General features: G+C 44.9%; 1 protein-coding gene across 3 annotated transcripts in view; it reads left to right on the forward strand.

The window, feature by feature from the left end:
• Window positions 1-9,083: 9,083 nt before the first annotated feature.
• The window catches only part of GNAL (G protein subunit alpha L), a gene marked incomplete at its 3' end in the record, with an annotated part of 92,527 nt that continues 79,880 nt past the window's right edge, over window positions 9,084-21,730 (forward strand). For 2 of the 3 annotated variants that reach the window (XM_082416447.1, XM_082416446.1), the window contains exon 1: window positions 9,084-9,600. In XM_082416447.1, coding sequence (XP_082272573.1) covers window positions 9,303-9,600 — 298 coding nt within the window. In that variant the 5' untranslated portion in view covers window positions 9,084-9,302. The remainder of the gene's footprint in view (window positions 9,601-21,730) is intronic. The other variant, XM_082416448.1, reaches the window with a different exon arrangement.

Below are 21,730 nucleotides of genomic sequence, written 5' to 3' on the forward strand. Positions count from 1 at the left end.
CACAAAAACATATTAAAGGAATCTAGACATAAAATGCAATTTTTAGAGCAGTCTATTTCCTACTGGAATTCCAGCAAACCGCTCTGCACATCTTGGGTGTATCCACCCCCTGCCCCAAATCTCTCAGCTACCTGGAACAGGGGGGCTGGGCAGGGGAGAGAAGCAACTACACCCCTCCTGGGCCTTGGGTTCAGCTCGGGGTCTGCACTGATGGAGCTACAAGCCAAGCAAACCTAGACCCACCTTGGCTTGAACCACGTGTCAACTACATGCAAGGAGTCCAAGAAAGACACCAACAGAATGATGAGGCCATGCATGTTCACCGGGGAAAAAAAAAAAACTGGAAAAGAGCACAGGAAAAAAGTTAAAATGACCTGTGACCCAACTCCTAAGAGACAACACTGCCTACACTTTAGAATGAAGTTTGTCAGTGACTTTTTATGCACTGAGATGTTTCTTTTCAAAATGTGCTGTTTTGGAAGTTCCTTTTTTGCATTTATCATGAATATTTTGTATGTCCTTAAATTTCTCAACATTGTTAATTAATGTTTCAGAGTATATTTAATTTTTATAGTTCCTGATTTTTAAACATTCTATTATGGAAATTTTCAAATGTATGCAAAGTAAACAAAATAGTTTAATGAGCCCAAATGCATCCGTCGCCCAGCTTCAACAATTATAAACATTCTGCCATTCTTGTATCATCTGTAACTCTAGTCTACATTGTTGGGTTTTTATTGGGGGGGGGGTTACATACATTGTAATATAAAAGATTGATATTACTATCTTCCTTAAATGTTCTATAGAATTCGCCAGTACCTGGCGTTTTCTTTGTGAGGACACTTTCAGTAACAATTTCCATTTATTTGCTAAGATACACCACTATTCAGATTTTGTTTCTTCTGTTTTGGTAAATTGTGTTTTTAAGGAATTCATCCACCCCACCTAAGTTATCAAGTGTGTTGAAATAAAGCTGTTCATAATATTCCCATTTATAATTTTGATGTTCGTAGTCACTGTAACAGTATTCCCTCTTTTATACCTGCTATTGGTCATTTGCATTTTCTCTATTTCTTGCTAGGAATTTATTAATTTTATTCAACTTTTCAAAGAACCATGGATTATTTAGAAATTTATTGCTTAATTTCTAAATATTTGGTGATTTTTAAAAATACCTTATTGTCTTTCTAACTTAATTCCAGAGTGGTCAGAAAGCATACTCTTAAGAGTTTTAATGTTTTACAATTTGTTGAGATCTTTTTGGCCCAGGATTTGGTCTATCTTGGTGAACATTCCACTTGAACTTAAGAAGAGCATTTTGCATTCGTGGGGTGTAGTGCTCTATAAATGTCAATTAGTTAAAGGTAGTTTGTGGTGTCACCCAGACACTGTGGTGTCACAGTTTTTCTGTTCATGAGACAAGCATGTTAAATGATCCACCTAAGATCGTGGATTTGTTTACTTCTCCTTTAAGTTCTGTTAGCTATTACTTCACGTATTTTGAATATAAATACACATTTATATTATGTTTTCCCGATGTACTGACCCTTTTTTTCATGATGAAACAGTACTTTTTATTTCCAATAAATCTCCTACCTTGAAGTCTATGTTGCTTGATATTAATACAGCCTGTCCAAGTTTCTCACAATTAATGTTTCCATGTGCCCTGGGTTAAATAGTGTTTCCCAAAAATTCATGTCCACCTGGAACCCCAGAATATGACCTATTTGGAAATAGAGTCTTTGCAGATTGTACTGAAGGTAAGGATAGAGGTGATATCATACGATTAGGGTGGGCCCCAAATCCAGTGAGACCATGTTTATAAGAGACAGAAAAGGACACACAGAGGCCCAGGGAAGAAGGCAAGTGAAGACAGAGGCAGAGACTGTGGTGATGCTGCCACAAGCCGAGGAACAACACCAGGAACCCCCAGAAGCTGGAAGAGGCAAGGCAGGGTTCTCCCCTGGAGTTTCTGGGGGGACTGTGGCCCCGCCAGCACCTTGATTTCAGTTCTGGCCTCCAGAACTGGGAGAGAATTAACATCTGCTGATCTAAGCTTCCAAACTTGTGGTCACTTGTTACTGCAGCCACAGGAAACCGATACACCATCATACACATTTTTCCTTCTTTTTACTATCAACCCATTTGTGTCTGTATTTAAAGTGTTTCTTATAAACAGCATAAAGCTCAGTCTTTTTTTTTTTTTAACTTTTTCCTTTTTTCCTTTTCCTTTTTGTTTTTTAAATTTCTTGGCCATGCCTCGTGGCATGCGGGATCCTAGTTCCCTGACCAGGGATGGAACCGGTGCCCCCTGCAGTGGAAGCACAGAGTCTTAACCACTGGACCACCAGGGAAGTCCCAAAGCTGGGTCTTTTTTTTCCTCTCTGACATTCTTTGCCTTTTCATTGGAAGGGTTAGTCCATTTACATTTAATTATTAAAATGCTTGGATTTAAGGCAGCCATTTTGTTATTTGCTTTTTATTTGGCTCATTTGTTTGTTTGTCTCTATTCCTTCTTTCTTTGAGCTTACTTGAAGATTTTTTGCTATTTCGGTCTTATTCCCCTATTAGCTTTTTAGGTATCCCCCCGTTCATTATTTTTCAGTGGTTGCTCTAGGGCTGCATTGTACAAAATGGTAGCTACTAGCCACCTGTGGCTATTAAATTTAAACTTTAATTAAAATTAAGTGAAATTAAAATTTAGTTCTTCAGCACAATACCCACATTCCAAGTGTTCACCAAATACACGTGACTTGGGGACACTGCAGATACAGAACATTTCTGTCACTGAAGAAAACCCTAGTGGTAACTTATCACAATTTATCTATAGTTACTATTACACTACTTTACATACAATATTGGAACTTTGAGAGAAGGTAGTTCCTTTACCCGACCCCGTCCTTTGTAACATTTTCATATATTTCATCTGCATACATTATAAACTCATAATACACTATTAATATTTTCCACATATTTGTAAAAGAAATTTTAAGAAAAATTACATGTAGTCTTTATATTTATCCACATATTTACCATTTCTGCTGCTCTTTATTTTTCCTCTGAATCTGAGTTACCATCTGGTGTCATAACCCTTCAGCCTGGATATCTATTACAACACTGTTCATAGTGCAGGTCAGCTGACGTCAAATTCGCTCATAGTGTCTTTAATTTTTTTCACCGTTATTCTTGAAGCACATCTTTGCAAGATATAAAATTATGAGTTGGTGATTTTTTTCTGTGTTTCATTACTTCCACTGTGCTATTCTGCTGTCTTCTAACCTCCATTATTTCTGACAAAAAGCCAACATTTTCAATGTGTTATTTTCTATACACAATGTCTCTTTTCTTTGGCTACTTTTATGATTTTCTCTTTATTTTTGGAGTTCAGCAGTTTCATCATATGTGCCCAGGTGAGTTTTTCTGTATATTAATCCTGCATGTGGTTCACTGGGTTTCTTGGATTTATAAGTTAATGTCTTTGATCAAATTTCAGAAATTTGAGGTCACTATTACTTCAAATATTGTTTCTATCCTGTTTTTTTTTTTTTTCATCTTTTTCCAGGACTCTAATTACACTTATTTTAGACCAGATAATATTCATCAACAAGCCTCTGAGAATCTGCTCATTTCTCTTCAGTTGTTTTTTTATCCCCGCTCTGCAGATTGGATCATTTCTATAGACTCGTTTCCAAAGTCTTCAAGCTGTTGTTCTTTCATCTTCAACCTGCTGTTAAGCACATACAATGAATTTTTTATTTCAGTTATTGCACTTTTCAGTTTTAGTATTTCCATTTGCTTCCCGTTTACAGTTTCAATTTCTCTGCTGAGATTCTCCATCAGTTAATTTATTATGTATACATCTTATTCTAAATCTCTGAGAGTATTTGTAACACCTGCTTTAAAGTCCTTGTCTGCTAATGGTTGCATCTGGTTCATCCAGGCATCCATTTATAGGATTGCTTTTTTTCTGAACTGTGGGTCACAATTTCCTGTCTCTGTGCCTTCTAATTATTTTTTACTGGACACTGGACGTTATGAATGATATGTTGTGAGGACTTCACCTTCCGTTACAGTTCTCTAATGAGTGATTTTGTTTTGTTTCATTTTGTTTTGTTTTGTTCTATACACCAGTTAACCTGGTTGGGCTCAAACTCTGTCTCTCCTGAAGGGAGAAGAAGCTGAAATCTTTGCTCTGTTCTTTTAGTTTTTTTGGCGTTTCTTGTCGGGCCACCATGTTGTTAAGTCATCAGCCAAGGATCTGAGTGGATTTTGCATTCAGATTTGTGGGGCTCACACTTCTCAAGTTCCCTTCCTTCTAGGATTTGGCTGCAAACTTTCTGGCTGTTGCCACACCTCCAAATTCTGTTCTCTGACATCGTGAGCCAGTGAGTAGGGCCAGCTTCCTGGGCGTGTGACCTGTAAAGTCCCACAGGGCCCCAGGCCTGGTTTAATACTCTTCACTCACTGTCTTGAAATTCCTATTTTTCAACAGGGACAGAGGATTTTCATTTTGCACCGGGCTCCACAAATTCTGTAACCCAACTTGCCAGTAACCCTGAGGCTTTCTGCTTCCCCCTGACTGCAGACTAGGGAGTGTCCTCAGGCAAAAGGGCATCAACTCACAAATCTTAGCCAGTGCACTCATCTTTCAAGGGTAGACTCGCTCTGAATTCACATAGGAGATATAAATGTCATATTTTTTTTTTTTTTTGTTATCTGAGGAGTGTCAGTCCAAGCAAGCTCCTCTGCCAATCTATTGCAGCCACAGTTCTCAAGCGGGATCAGTTTTGCCTAAGGGGACATCTGGCATGCCTGGAGACATTTTTTTGTTGTCACCATTGAGGAAGGTGCTACAGGCATCTACTGGGTAGAGGCCAAGGATGCTCCTAAACATCCCACAATGCACAAGACACTCCCTACTACAACAAATTATCCAGCCTCAAAGGTTGAGAGTGCCGAGATTGAGAAATCCTGCATTACAGGAAGTCAGGCCTCCACTTTCATTTTTTTTTTTTTTTTTATGAAAATGGTTCTTTTTTTTTTTTTTTCTATTTATTTATGGCTGTGTTGGGTCTTCGTTTCTGTGCGAGGGTTTTCTCTAGTTGTGGCAAGTGGGAGCCACTCTTCATCACGGTGCGCGGGCCTCTCACTATCGCGGCCTCTCCCGTTGCGGAGCACAGGCTCCAGACGTGCAGGCTCAGTAATTGTGGCTCACGGGCCTAGTTGCTCCGCGGCATGTGGGATCTTCCCAGACCAGGGCTCGAACCCGTGTCCCCTGCATTGGCAGGCAGATTCTCAACCACTGCACCACCAGGGAAGCCCCCACTTTCATTTTTAATGGCTACATTATTATATACATTACCATCTCATTATTTAATGACTCCTCTAGGACTATATAGCATACTAATCAAACATAGCCCCAATTTAGGGGAAGAGGAAGCCAAATTGGCCTTAACTCTTTCCTACAAGTTTACTTATGTTTCCAATGGAAGTGTCAAAATGTGCAAAAATGGCAATAATAAAGTGCCACTTTCATCAATTAAACACGATATCCACACAAAGACCTTAGACATAATCTTTCACTACATCATAACTATTTGCTCTTCAAAAGGAAATTCAGAGAAAGACGGATTGAGAATGGAAAAATCCCACCTGCAGCAGTGAAGATTATACATAAGATTACATATTATATCAACATGCTGTAATGTTACATTTACTTAGACTCCCCTCATGATTTCTATTTTCAGATTCATAATCATTCTTTGACATTAGAAATTGCCTACAGGGGCTTCCCTGGTGGCGCAGTGGTTGAGAATCTGCCTGCCAATGCAGGGGACACGGGTTCGAGCCCTGGTCTGGGAAGATCCCACATGCCGCGGAGCAACTAGGCCTGTGAGCCACAACTACTGAGCCTGCGCGTCTGGAGCCTGTGCTCCGCAACAAGAGAGGCCACGATAGTGAGAGGCCCGCGCACCGCAATGAAGAGTGGCCCCCACTTGCTGCAACTGGAGAAAGCTCTCGCGCAGAAACGAAGACCCAGCACAGCCAAAAATAAAAAATGAATAAATAAAATTTAAAAGAAATTGCCTACATCTATGACCCAGTGATTCTTAAATTTAAAAAAATTATCTAGATTAAAGAAAAAACATTAAATTTTACTAATAGTTATATACAAATATTAAATATTTGATTCTAATTTATCCTACGCATAGACCACATAATCCAATTTTCTAATAATTAGTATTGATGGAAGAAATTTTCACATATTGAGGTGTGGGGAAGTCATTCTGGCTTACACATGACTTGGCTTGAACTTTATGCTCACTAGAATAGCCTGCCTCCTGGCCTGTCAACCACGCATTGTCCATCTGCATCTGCTTGAACCACTAAAGACAAGAATGCATTTAAAAATCAAAATGGAGTAACTGTGGTTCAGGCATCCAAAATGGAGCCGGGTGTCCATTGTGGACATGGTTTCAGACACATTCCTGCCTCACTGAGAACTTGAATTTTCTGAACTGTATCAAACTCAAGGACACCAGCAGCCTTTCTCAAAACAGAATCTGATAGCAGCTGCCAGCTGCAACCTTCTGGTCTCAAGGTCTCCCCTTGTAACTATGCCACCACTTCAGACCTCAACCAATCCTGGCTTAACAAGCGCCTCACTTCTTACCAGATCCAATTATCATTCCTGACAAACAACTCATGTAATTGTGCAGTTTTTTCCTTTATTAGCCACCCTCACTTTGCAGTCTGGAGGAACACAACCCAAGTGCTGCTTGAATCTGTGTCTCCCGGGGTATAGTCTTCAGTTTGTCTCAGATAAAACTCTTTTCTATTCCTATTATAGACTGTTTATTATTTCCATCAATAGGATGTAATTAGAGGTGTTTGAAAGAAACTGAAATGTGGGCACAAGGGGCAGAGCATTTTTTTCCTAGAGTTCTTTTAATAGGATAGTAAGGGTTTTTTTCAGTTTATTATGTAAGGTACCAAGAGGAAATATTGTCTTCTATTTCTTTTTCTAAGTAAACTATCAAATTTGAGTGAATTCTCATTTATATACATTTTATTTTATGTGCTTAAACTTTTAAAAATTGTACTATGTTTGCTTCTATTTTCAGCTGACTTTAATTTACAAACATTGTTATCCATCTCATGTGATACTACTTGATAAAGTGTGTATAGTAAACTAAGTTATAACAGAAAAGGAATTAATATGCACTTCTCAGATCTCGGTTCAAATATCCCTTCCTCTGAAAGGCCTTCTCTTGATCATACACAAACCCCCTTCCCTCCCCAATTTAAATTGGACTTTCCCTATTTCTCCTCACTTGTATAATTTGCATTATATAACAAACACATTGGCTTGTGTTTATATGACTGAACATACTTCCACCTCCTAGTGTACAAACTCCATGAGGACCCACGTCTTTCTTTTTGGAGTATAGTTGCTTTACAATGTTGTGTTAGTTTCTGCTGTATACAACGAAGTGAATCAGCCATATGTATACATATATCCCCTCCCTCTTGGACCTCCCTCCCACTGTCCCCCCATCCCACCCTTCTGGGTCACCACAGAGCACAGAGCTGAGCTCCCTGTGCTATACAGCAGGTTACCACTAGCTACCTATTTTACACATGGTAGTGTATATATGTCAAACCTAATTTCCCAATTCATACTACCACCCCTTCCCCCCCGTGTCCACACATCCATTCTCTACATCTGCGTCTCTATTCCTGCCCTGAAAATAGGTTCATCTGTACCATTTTTCTAGATTCCACATATATGTGTTAATACACGATACTTGTTTTTGTCTTTATGACTTAACTTCATGCTGTATGACAGACTCTAGGTCCATCCACCTCTCTACAAACGATCCATGTCTTTTGTTTCACCCAATACAAACCAGGAAGCCAAGCAAATTGTGTGTGCTTGGTACATATTAATAAACAAGTGGATACATGGAGGTCAGTGAATGCACATGACAGTGATATTTAGAACCTTCTTCTGTCTTCTCAAGTTAGATTTTCTATAGTCATCCTTTGTTCTACTCAAAAGATCTAAAAGTATAGTATAATTTTGGCAAAAATTTTGGCGTAATATTAGGTGAAAAGTATTACATGGCATTTGTTATTAACAGGGCCCTAAAATAAATGTGAATTGTAGATCTCTATTTTTTTATATAAAAAATTAATCAAGTATAAAGTTTACTCCAAATGCCCACTGCTGTGTTGCATTAAACGGCCCAATTTGGTCTATTAACGGGATTTTTATTAGATACATTTACCTATCAGTTACAACATCCCATGTCATTTTGCTTGAAATCAAGGAACACGTGTTATAGCAGGTTTCTTAAAAGCTATGTCGAAATTTTCATGTGTTGCAAAAGACCTATAAGATGATGGACATTATGTGAGAATTCAGGAGAAAACCAAGGGATCTCTGGTGAACTGGAGGTGTGGATAGAGGGCACAGGGTCTGGAAGCGGCCCGCTCCTCCCTGGGCTATATTGCAGATTAAAAAATAGGACGCAGTGTGCAATTCCGTATTCTCCTTTTAGCAAATATAAACAGTATGTGACAATTAGCACTTGTTTTCAATTTCTTACTAAGTGTAGAAATTGTTGAAAATTATGTCTTGGACCTCCTGATTTGGAAACTTTGTCGAGATGGAAGGTGTAATAGTTTAAGGTAGGGGTCAAGAGTGTGCGGAGGTGGGTGCACGTGTGTAAGATGAGCAGGAAACAGCGCCGCAAGGTGAAGAGAGCGCCGCAGGTGCTCCGGGAATTCAAGATCTCAAAGCTAGCATCCCACCCCTTTACCTGGCCCTCCGTTCCTATTGACCACTGTCCAAGATCACAGCCACGGAGGTGTTTTAAGAGCTGCAATGGCAGCTCCGGGCGGCGGCGGCACCGAAACGGCCTCAGCGGCACTGTCCGCAGCTGCGCACCGGGCTCGGGCACCAGTCTTTACGGTAACGAGAACTGAGACGAGGGGCGGTACTTACGGTAACATGAGGACGCGCCAGGTGGCGGTATTTACGGTAAGGGGGCCGGGCCGGGCTCGGGGCTGCCTGTACGGCCCGAGGTCCGCGTTGTCAGGTGATCTACTGCCGAGGCAGTCGCCGCCCCCTGCACCGGCGGAAAACGCGGAATGGCCCTCGGGGGCAGTGAGGGGCCGGGGGCCCGCCTCATCCGTGCCCCCCAGCCTGCAGGCTGCAGCGCCGCGCCGGGTCCGCGTGCAGCCCCCTCCCGCCCCTCGGCTGGGGCCCCGGCGTGAGCCCCGCGCCCCGCGCCCACATGGGGCTGTGCCACAGCCTCCGGCCGCTGCTCTTCGGGGACCCGGAGCCGCCCTTGGAGGGGGCGCGGTCCGGCCCAGACCAGACCCCGGACCCGGACCTGACCCCGGTCCCGACCCCGGCCCGGACCCCGGCGGGGGCAGGCGCGGCGCGGACCCCCGCGCAGAAAGAAAGGATGCGGCGCGCGGACCAGCAGCGCGCGGAGGAGCGCGAGGCCAGGCGGGTCAGCAGGAGCATCGACCGCCGGCTCCGCGAGCAGAAGCGCGACCTGCGGCGGACTCACCGGCTGCTGCTGCTCGGTGGGTGCGGGGGGCGCACGGGGGCCGCGGGGAACCGGGCGCGGGGCGGGGCGCGCGGGACGGGAGGCGCGGGGGGCGTGGGGCGGGGCGCGGAGCCGGGCGCACGCTGGGCTGGGAACCGGCCTCGGGGCGTACGCGGGCCCCGCGGGTTCGGTCTCGGGTCTAGAGTGGTTCTTACCCGACAGCGTCCACTTGAGTGACTGGGCCGCGAACGCTCTGCCCGGTGACTCTGCTCTTTTCCACACCGTGTCATCCGGGCCCGTGGCTCACTTGTTACCGGTTAAGGAGCCTGCCCGGGAATTTCGTCCTCACTCGGTTCATCCCCAGGGCGTGCAGCCGCGGAGTGGGCCTCGTGCCTCTCACCTCCTCAGCGGCGGCCTTTGTTCTAAGGGCGCGAGTGAAAGCAAGTGCACGAGGCGTTTACGTCGGTGGGTGTGGCTTGTCCCCTTTGGAGAAATAACTTCCACAGCCCAGGATACGGTCCTTCTGTCTCACTGAGTAGGTTCCTGGTGCCGTCGTAATGTTTGCTCCTTCTTCAGAAGCATTCGCTGTGCCTCCTGCACACAAGAAAATGGGCGCACCACCACCGGTGCTTGAAGGTACAGACCGCGTCGTTTGCTGGCATTTCTCAGCAAGCGGAACAGTCTTTCCCGTGAACAACTCGGAGACGTTCTCTGTGCTCTCAAAGCCTGTGTTCCTCATGCTACTTGTGGCTTTTAAAGTTTAAGGGGGGAAAAAAGCAAGACGTGGGCTTCTGACCCCAATTTTGTGACCTATAAGGAAGAATAATTGTTGAGTTTTGTGGCCTCCTAGGCACAAAGAAAGAACCCGGCCCATGATGGAGGAAGATCTCTGCTTATAAATGAGTGAGACTTTTCTTTAAGATCTTGAGAACAACTAAGTCTTCGGTTTTGAAAGGGCTCACCATTGCAAGAACGAATAACTAAAACAACACAAACCTAGCTGCTGTATCCGGTGAAATATCTGAATTCTAACATAAAGGGACTTTTTTTGGAGTAACAAAGAACAAAAAATATAGAAGTGATCAGGTTACCTGAAAAGGGAAGAGGACACATCAGAAGCAGAATTATCTCTACAGTGCTAACTTCTGGAACAGGGCAGAACAATGTTTCCAGGGATCTGAAAATACAGAATGGTGATTCTAGGACCTGGTACCTCGTTAAACCACTGTGTGTGTGTGTGTGTGTGTGTGTGTGTGTGTGTGTGTGTGTGTGTGTGTGTGTGAGTGTTTGTGTGAGTATGAGGGGAAAACAGATTTCCAGACATACAAGTGCTCAAAGTACATCCCCAACCACACATTTTTCTGGAAAGAAATCAGAAATTACTCCAGCCAAATTTCTTTTAATGCACCAAATTAAAATAACTAAAAGGAGAGAATTGTCGTCTCAAGAAATAAGAGAAAAACAAATAAGGTCTACAGTTCTGACAATGTAATGTTGTTTTAATGTGATCGTGCAGCCGGACAGAAGTGTTTAAAAGGATATGTGAAGCAGAAGATGCTCAATATATAGAAAAAATTTTAAACTTAACAATTCTGTGAAAGGGTCCTGGGAGGTGATCTAAAGACTTGAACGGTGAGCAGTTTCTTATAACATGTTGAGAGACTGTCCCTTTAAAGACACTGTCTCAGCCTTGTGTGTCAGCATCATATCTGACGTGTTGCATTGTCAGGTGACTCACACTTTGGGGGGAAAGTGTCCTGGATCTTCCCAGCAGTGACAGCAAGAGTGCAACACCAACTGTCCTGTCACAGTGACATTTAGTCCAGACCAGGTGTCAGTCTAACAGGGACAGTGCATCCTAGCTTCATCCCACTGTCACCTTGTGAGAATGCAGGCCCAGTGTTGCCGGGTCTTGAATTTCCAGAATAAGAGGGAAATGCTCATTTTCATCTGAAACCTCCTTATTTTTAACCATTGGCTCAAATTAATAAAACACAATCTGTGTGCCTGCTGTGGCCCACAGGCCACCAAGTCTCACCTCGGTCGGATCTCTCCCAAGCTAAAGGGACATTTCCGCAGGCCGAGCACTGGGCTGGAGGGGCAGCGGCCCCAGGTCAACACCAGCAAAACGCAGTTGACAAGACTGGGTGTGGGATCAAAATATGTAATCTGTCTGAACACACGGCAAGCGAAGCCAGGTTCCCCATCCTTCAAGTGAATCTTTCTGCCGCTGAGCTCATAGGGTCATGACGCAGTCATGACAGTAGATGCCATTGATTGTTCTTCCGCCTCTTTTTGTTGACTATGACGTAAATTCTTGTTCACTACATTCTGATTGGAAAAGTATTCATTTGATATTATCCTTTTTTCCAGATAATTATTCAAATTAAAAATGGCCAACTGTGGTTAGGATTCATGTTTTTCGCTTCCTTCTATTATTTCCTGTTGTTTTCCTGTGTGTTTGGTCTTCCTCTGCCAGGAATACATCTCTCGAGATGGAAGCAGTCTCTGTGGGACACTTGCTGCCTTTCTGTTGTACTTGGCTGTTGGTAGAAACCAGAACGCTGGCTTGACCTCTGTCTGTGTCTCTAAGAGGAAGTACTTGGTACAGTCACAGAAAAACAGAATGTTCTCCACTGGGAGATTTTGATCACTTTTTTTCAGGTAAATGTCTCTTTTCTTGAGTCGTGCAGTGGACTTGAGCTGCATGGACCCCTAGGACACCTCCCTTTCAGTTTGCTGCCTTGTCCTGCCCCAGCCTCCTGTAGTCCCATGGCTTTTTTTTTTTTTTTTAAGTTTAATTTTTATTTATTTATTTATTTATTTATTTATTTATTTATTTATGGCTGTGTTGGGTCTTCGCCTCTGTGCGAGGGCTTTCTCCAGTTGTGGCAAGTGGGGGCCACTCTTCATCGCGGTGCGCGGGCCTCCCACCATCGCGGCCCCTCCTGTTGCGGAGCACAGGCTCCAGATGCGCAGGCTCAGTAGCTGTGGCTCACGGGCCTAGTTGCTCCGCAGCATGTGGGATCTTCCCAGACCAGGGCTCGAACCCGTGTCCCCTGCATTGGCAGGCAGACTCTCAACCACTGCGCCACCAGGGAAGCCCAGTCCCATGGCTTTTAAAGTCAGGAGAAATTCCAGATGCTCTGGCTGTGCCTTGGCTTTTCCAAACTCACATGCACAAAACGTCCTTACAGCCCGGGGAGAAGATGCAGCCACAGCTTCTATATCACTCTGTTGTATAAACTATCACCAGCATCCTGCAGACACAAAGCTCCCCGTTTCAAATCAGTGGATCAAGACTCAGGAAGCAAATGTGGCCCAAGGGATGGTGCAGTGAGAACAAGCAGGTGGGGCCATGGACCTCCAAGGCCAGTGTGGACGGACCCTGAACCCACACCTCTCCTTAGAAGGAAGCACAGCCCAGGAGGGTGTAAGTTGGAGTTAATCCATCGTTTGATGTGGGGATGGCCTGTGTTCAGAAGGATGTTGGGCCGTGTTTCGGGCCACCCACTTGTGAGTTCAGCAGCTCCTGCCCAGGCGGCTCAGCAGAGAGGCATCCCCGTGGCCTAGTGCAGAGACAAGGGCACCAGCGCCATCACGCCCAGTCCGCTGGCGGGACAGAGCAGGGCCTGGAGGAAGGGAGGCCGCATGGAGGTCACCGAAAGATCGAAGTACACTCATAGAATAGATTTGTTTTTAAAGGGGACCAGGGATTCTTTTTTTCCATTTTGAGGGGTTTGTCGGAAAACGGTGTATTAAGGTTGCACTTGGAGCAAATGCACAGCAAAATGCCCAGCATATTTCCCACCATCGAAACCCGGCACCTGCCCCACGCCAGCTGCATCCACAGTCTAGTCGCGACGCCCCGTCAGCCTTCATGGTGTCCCCCTGGAAGGTGAGGTTGGGCCCTCTTAATTGGCTATTAGAGCTTTTCATGTACAAGGAAATTCCATGCGCTGGAAAGAAGCAGCAAAACCCAGGGGGAGATGGCCGTTTTCTGTCCATCCTTCCCTCCTGGGCCAGGAAGGATGGTTATATAATTCTCTCTCTCAGAAGCTCTAAAGTACCTGATACTTTACTTTAGAATCATTTCTTAATTTAATGTAACAGCGTCCTGCACACCAGCTATCCATCGATCGGTGCTGTCTGGCCTGAAAGGCGGGCAGAGACGCAGCTGGTCTGATGCACTTCCCTGCACCCTAATGGATGATGTTTATTTAATACTCAGACCCACTTCCCCCTCTGGTGGGTGGTGTTTTCTCAGAAGAAACAGATCCCTTTTGGGCTTGGGCACAATAATGAGCTTGGATTGGCAGGGAAGGCCCGGAGCGTAATAACCAGGGTTTAGACAAAAACATTCCAGTTCAGCTGGGAAAGGAAAGTAGTCATATTCCTCTTCAGAAAAAGAAAAAAAAAATCTAGTTACTTGCTTTCCTCATCTGTGAAATGGGATCATAAACCACCAGAAAAAGAAAAAAAATCTAGTTACTTGCTTTCCTCATCTGTGAAATGGGATCATAAACCACCTCGTAGGATTTCTTGGCCCAGTGGGGCCCCGCCCATACTGGGAGAAAACATCCCCAGAGCATGCACCTGCAGAGCACTTGTTTCCAAAACAAAGAAAGGAATCCTACAGACTGACGTAAAAAGATGCCCAATTAAAACAGGCAAACAGGGAATTCCCCAGTGGTCCAGTGGTTAGGACTCCGGGCTCTCACTGCCAGGGACCCTGGTTCGATCCCTGGTCAGGGAACTAAGATCCCACAAGCTACAAGATGCGGCCAAAAAAAAAAAAAACGGACAAATGACTTGGAGCTGACAGTACGCAAAAGAAGATATGTGAAAAACCAGTACACTGCCAGCATGATTGGTCATCAAGGAAATGCAAATTAAAACCACAGACAGCAGTTCACTCCTACCAGGGTGGCCTACAGACCCACAGTTCCAGTGCTGACCAGGATATAAAACAGGGTCAGCAGACTTTCTGTATGAGGGGCAGGCCATGGGACCTAGTCAGCTCTGCTGCGCCATGCAGGCAGCTGTAGACCACACATAAGCACACGAGTGGGGCTGTGCTCCAATAAGACTGTATTTATAAATGCTTACATCTGAATTTCATGTAATTTTTAAATTTTTAAATCATGAAATACTATTCCTTTGATTTTTTTTCCCCAGCCACTTATGGAGTCTTAGCTCACAGACTATGCAAAAACAGGCTGCAAACCGAAGTTTGCTGAGCCCTGATCTAGATGCCAAACCCTCACTCTCTGTTGGTGGCACAAGGACAATTGTACAGTCACTTCCCAGAATTACTGAGTAGTTTTCTATGAAGTTAAACACACATCCTATGACCCAGCAATACCACTCCTAGGAATTTACAGGAGAAATATGAAAATACGCCTTTATTATAAGAAGTTATACAAAATGCTTCTATCTGCTTTATTCAAGATAGCAGAAAACTGGGAACAACTCAAATTGTCACTAACAAGAGAATGAATAAGCATACTGTGTATATTCATACAATGAAATACTCAACAATAAAAAAAGTACTGATTGATAACACAGCAACATGGATGAGATTTTTGAGTGTTATGTATACGTACAAAAGAGTATCTACTTACGATTCTGTTTATACTGAATTCTAGAAGAGGTCAAGCCAGTCAGTGGTGATAGAAATCAGAAGAGTAGTTTCAGGGGTCAGATTTCCGGAAAAAGTCGTGAAGCACCTTTCTGGGGTCATGGAAATGTTCTGTATCTTGAGTGGGACGGTGATTACACAGGTGTAAACATGTGAGAACTTATCAAACTGTATGCTTAAGATCTATGCATTTCAGTGTATTTAAATTTTACTTTTTTTTTTTTTTTAAAGATAAAGCCCTTAATAATAGTGCCTAGCCTATAGTAGAGGCTTAATAAATGTTTGCTGTTTTTAAAAGGATAGATCAAAACTCAAAAGAGGGACAATTCTAATTATAGAAAGATAATAAATTATGGCTTGCTACACCAGGGGTCCCCAACCCCGGGCCCGCAGACCCATACCGGTCCCAGCCTGTTACAAACCGAACTGCACAGCAGGAGGTGAGTGGTGGGCTAGCAGGTGAAGCTTCATCTGCCACTCCCCATCGCTCTCACTACCGCCTGAACCATTCCCCCCCGCCCCCGACCATCCGTGGAAAAATTGTCTTTCATGAAACCGGTCCCTGGTCCCAAAAAGCTTGGGGACCGCTGTGCTGCACCATACCTAAATCTAATATGTGCAATACAAAGATCCTTACTTACCATTTGTAGGATCTGTGTTCTAATGATCCCAAAGATTAAACACCAGACGCTGAAGTGGGACCGTGGTATGTGAGTGAGGGCAAGGGTGGTGAAGCTAATCTCTCTGCCGTGTGGTCAGAGCGAAAGGGGGGTGTGTGGTCAGATTAACTGCTTCTCTAGCCATTTACTGAGCTCCTGGGTGATGCCAGGCGTCACGGGAACATCCACACTGGAAATCATTAAACTGTTTTGTTAACGGGCCCCCTGCTGCCTTGCTACTTTTCTGTTCTGTTCTCCCCTATCTTCTCTCTAAAACGGGACCCCAAACTGAAGTTGTAAAGCTGAAACTCAAAGGCAGAAGGCTGATAGGGAGCCATTCACTGGGCCAACTGTGTAGGGAAATCAGCGTCACTTGTTTTCAACTGTGATAGAATTGCAGCTCAAACAGCCTAAGTTAGAGGCAGAGGAGGCATCATCCAGGCTCTGTCTGTCCCGGGTCTTGGTTCTGTTTGTTCACCAGCGGCTCCAACTTCACAAAGTCTCGGGAGCCCAGAGGAAAGAGGCTCTGGTAACAGTTCTGGGTGGACAGCTCAAGTGAGAGCTTAGCATTGTTTCTAACTGGTATCTGTTCTTGTCCCAGACCTCAAAGGTGCATTTTAAGATAAATGCATTTAATATTTTCTAAAATTATTTCTAAACTTAACTTCACCATTAATCTTTGATAAAAGACATTGGTTTCTTCATAATTTCTTCTGTTTCCTTACAGTGATGAAATGGACAGAAACATAGATTTTTGCTATATCACTGTAAGAAAATGAAAATATTCCTGATTCCTGTCTTAGACAGTGAGTTTTATGATGTATAATCCCAAGCACTATTGCAAGCTAAAGACTGTTAGACATTTCGAAGGCAAATTGTTTCCTTGGGAGCCCACAGGTAAGGGACAGGGATTTCTCCTCTCTTGGGAGAAACCATAGGCATCACTTAAAATCCTGAGGTTTAAACACTGGTAGCGGTGGACCAGGGAGCAGATGAAATCTCAACAAGAAATGTCAGAACCACTAGTAGGGAAGAGATCTCAGGCATCAGAGTTTTGATTTGCTCTTTGGTCTTTGTACTGATATTTTGGTGTTTGGCAGCAAATACAATATCTAAGCCATATTTCTAAAATCTTGGAAATGACACCCAGGATGTGACGTTTGTGGGCTGGAAGGTTCACGTCCTCTAATGCGGAGAGATGTAGCGTTTTCTCCTGAGACGTGAGAGAGAACGAGATTCCCCACCTAACGTCAGGCTGTTCTGAGGCCCTTCAGGACCTGACCACGTGTCTGCCATCGCGTGCGCATGTGTGTGTATATGTCTCTGTGTGTGTGTGTGTGTGTGTGTGTGTCTGTGTGTGTGTCTGTGTCTGTGGGTGTGTCTGAGTGTGCATGTCTCTGTGTGTGCATGTGTGTGTGTCTGTGTTTGTGTCTGCATGTCTGTGTGTGTGCATGTGTCTTTGCGTGTGTACGTGTCTGTGTGTGTGTGCGTGTCTGTGTGTGCCTGTGTCTGTGTCTGTGTGTGTGTCTGTGTGTGTGAAATATCACCGAGAACCGCCCCTTCAGGGCACGTCACACCGTCTGTCTCTGTCCCTCTGTCCCTCTGTCCCTGCCATTTCTGCCCCCCCCCCACTGCTCCCTCTGCCTGGAGAACGGGTCCCCTTTCTTGCACCTGCATGAACTCGTCTTAGCTTCACATCTTGCCTTTGTTGTTACTCTCTCTGTTGAGAAGCCTTATTTGATGCCCGTTTTTTCTTTCCCTGGGCAACTCTTTCCTTCATAGAACTTACCCCATTTTGAATTACATTTTCATTCATGTGTTTGCTTAGCGTTGACGCCAGTAACCTCCTGGGGCCAGAGACCTCATCCTTCAAGTTTCCTGCTGGTCTTCAGTGTCCTGCACGTGCCTGAAGGCATGTTTTTCAGTAAATGCGTGGATGTCAGGCTAAGGTCAGATGGTGACAGGCAAGTGTGAGCACTGGCCCGGCAGGCGCCCTGTCCCCTCGCTCCCACCCCCGCTGCACCCCAGCAGGTGGGGACTGTAGGGTTGACCGAGGCTCTAGACCAAGACCACAGGGTCAAGTGGCAAACTTTTCTTTCTTTTTTTTTAGGAGGTTACTTTGTTTTAGTATTTCTTAATCGAGATACTGTTGACAGAAAACATTATATTAGTTTCAGTTGTACAATGAAATTATTCAGTATTTGTCTATATTGTGAAATGATCACAATAAATCTAGTTAACATCTGTCACCACACATAGTCACCAAAAAAATTGTGTGTGATGAGGACTTTTAAGGTCTACTTTCTTAGCAACCTTCAATTACACGATACAGTATTGTTAACTGTAGTCACCATGCTGTACCCTCCATCCCCAGGATGTATTTATTTTACAGCTGGGAGTTCGTACCCTTTGTCCCCCTCCCCCCGTTTCTCGTGGCCCACTCCCCTCTACACGCACGTGGACCCACCACACCAAAGCATCTGTGCCGCCTCCTCGCTGGCTCCTTGGCTTCCTCTGGTCCTCTGCCCCTGGAATCCCCTCCCCCATTTTCAAAGGTCATCTCAGGTGTTACCTCCTTTTCCAAGCCTTTCCTGATCCCCTCTGTCGGAAGTGTCCGCTCATTTTATATGTAACTCCCTTAGAATACCTTTCCTTCTGCTGTGGACATTCATAAGTTTACCTGAAATCCATGATCAGACTATATCCTATGAGAGTCACGTCCACTTTGATTTATCTATTAAACCTCCACACCACCTGGCAGAACCTGGCATAAAATAAATGGGAAATTGTCGTTGACAAAACAGAAATGAGAACGTGGAAGTCCCGCCGTGCATTTTAATTCCAACCCAGAAAGATTGCCATCTGTTCTTTTCTTAATTGAAATATAATTCACATACCATGAAATTCACCCTTTTGAAAACTGTACAGCTCAGCAGGTTTTTAGCGTATTCACAGGGTTGTGGAACCATCAGCATTACCTCATTCCAGAACATTTTCATCTTTCCAAAAAGAAGCCCCCTGCCGCTTAGCAGTCACCCCTCCCCCTGCCACCCCTGACCACCACTGATCCACTTTCTCTCTTTATGGAATTGTCTGTTCTGGACGTTTTGCATAAAAAGTCACACAATATGTAGTCTTCTGTGTCTCGCTTCTTTCACTTAACAGGATGTTTTCACCCATATAACATGGACCAGCACTTCATTCCTTTTTATGGCCAAATAAAGTCCACCGTATGGATCTGCCACCTGTTACTTATTATCTATTCATTCAGTTGGTAGATATAATAGCTAAAATGTGTGTCTCCACTTTTTAGCTATTATGACTAATGCTGCCATGAATGTTCGTGTACAGGTTATTGTCTGGACATATGTTCTCATTTCTCTTGGGTGCATATCTGGGAGTGGAATGCCTTGGTCATATGGTAACTCTGTTTAACTTTTTGATGAACTACCAGACTATTTTCCAAAGCAGCTGAATCACTTTACATTTTCACTGGCAACATGTGAGGGTTCCAATTTTTCCAATTTTTCCACATTCTCATCAACACCTGTTATTGTCCATCTTTTTTTTATTACAGGCGTCTTAGTGGGCGTGGAGTGGTATACCCTGTGCTCTGGATTTGCATTTCCCTAATGACTAATGTTGCACATCTTTGGGTGTGCTGATTGGCCATTTGTACATATTCCTTTGAGAAATGTCTGTTCAAATACTTGGTTCCTTTCGTAATTGGGTTATTTGTCTTTCTGTTGTTGCGTTGTAGTAGTTTCTTAAATATTCTGTCTGCTGGAGCCTTTTGTTCTTAACCACGTGTAACTCTGCACCTTATGCCCTAACCTGCAGAATATCTGTTCAATAGTGAATAACGTCAAGTTTTGCCTCCATTTTTATAATTTTAATTGCCTTGTACAATTGCCTTGCAAGATCAAGAGTCTTAATTCCAAGTTTCTAGATATGGACCTTACCAACATTTACATATTTATGGAGGGGTGGGTATGTGGAATTTTCTAAGACGTCAATATACTTTGAAACACTGTTTTATCAACGTAAATGTGAAATCAACAGAACCCGATAGTTTATGATGAACAGGATAATTTAACAGCAGTCACACAGAAATACAGGGACATCGGGGGGATGGAAAACAGCGGCCTTAGGAAGAGGGGAGGGAGGGAAGGGATGGGTAGGGGAGGCTGTGTATTTTGAAATAGGCGCGTTGTGAGCTTTGACTAACTGACACGTGAGAAATTGCAAACAGAAAAGGAGAAAAGAAGCCTGGAAGGAAGCGAAGGTGGGGCCGGGCTGTGGGGACCCAGGGCCTCTCGAGGCGAGGCAGGTGCGCGCGGCCGGTCGTTCCTGCGTCAGTCGCCAGGTGGCGCTGCGGCGCGGGAAGTCCGATGGATGGGCAGCAGCTGCTCCCGGACCGCGGTCCGCACTGCCCGCCGGGCGGGTAGCGGGGAAACCGGCTTGTACTGAGCTCCCAGGTGTGAGTGGTGGTGCTGGGCGAGAGGTGAAAGCAAAGGATGCCCTGCCAGTGGCAGAGCGGGCCCTGGAGGGGGGGGGGGGACCCCACTGACAGGGCCCTTACCTGTGCACACCTGCGTGCGGCAGCATCCCCCAGTGGCGGTTAAAGAGGCGCCTCCTTTGTGTGGTCCCTTTTATCTCCTGGGAATAATTGTTCTGTGTGCCCGTGTGATGCTGTACATCCCCAGACAGGTCATGCACCTGTCCATTCTGCACGACTGTTCCCGCCATCTCTGTCCCAGGGAGGGCACCCCGCCTCCTGACGACCGTCGGTTCTAGTTTTGTCCGGCCTGTAATCAATTCTCCACGTAAAACTTGCCCCATTACTGCCCTGCTTCTGACAACTTTGACTTCCGGCCGTCCTGGGGATAAAGAAGCATCCCTAACAGAACCCACAGCCGGACAGCGTGAGTCGTGACTCCTTGGGGCAACACTGGCCATGCCATCAGCACTGCATAAATACTCGGGGAGACCGATGATAAACTCCACACAAACAAAATCCAGCTCGCCAGCAGGCAGGAAGGAAAGGAACCAAGAAATGAGTGAGAGGGGTTCTTGCTTCTCTATGACTGATATTATGTTCCCTTCTCCCCCCCCCCTTTATTTATCTCTTTGTTGTTGGCAGGGACACATGGTATTTCTATATTTTTCAGTGGCTTAGAAGTCACTCCTGTCCTTAAATACCTTGGTGCTGAAATCATCCCAGATTTGGCCAAACGGGAGCCCCTTCTGTCTGGTCTTGTGTTCTCAGGAGGTGCCCCCAGCATTTGAAAGCACTTTCCTACTTTCTGGCATAACAATGTTCCAGATTTATCTGTGGCTCCCCTGCCCCAACCCTGGAATCTGCCGTTTCTCTGAGGAGGCCTGGCTTCTCTGGGTTGTGGGTGATACTGAAGACCAAGGCCTGGGCACTAGGTGCGCTCACCGCCACTGGCGTGTCTAATGCCTCGTCTTTTCAGCAGACAGAACAAGGGAATAGATGCGTGTGGCACATGCACAGGCGTACAGTGTACACACACACGTATGTGCACATAATCACGGACACATACATACATACTCTAGACATCACGAGCTCATTCCGATCACTACAATTCGAGTCCATCCCACGGGCGTTCCTTGCGTTTCCCCATGCCATGTTTGTCCGTCCTCTTTCTCTGAAAATCCTGGTTCTCAGTAACCACCTCAATGCATCTGTCCACCTGCCCCGTCCTGTCATTCATGCACCTAAGGGTTTGGGATTTGCGCTCAGAGTCTCCCTTTTGAACCTCAGTCTTGAATTTATCTGTCATCTAAATTCATCAAACGGTTCCTACTTAATGAGCAAATAAACCACGAACGGGAAATACAGA

This window comes from Balaenoptera physalus (genome assembly GCF_965194825.1).
Source record: "Balaenoptera physalus genome assembly, chromosome: 12".
In the NCBI taxonomy this organism is placed as follows: domain Eukaryota; kingdom Metazoa; phylum Chordata; class Mammalia; order Artiodactyla; family Balaenopteridae; genus Balaenoptera; species Balaenoptera physalus.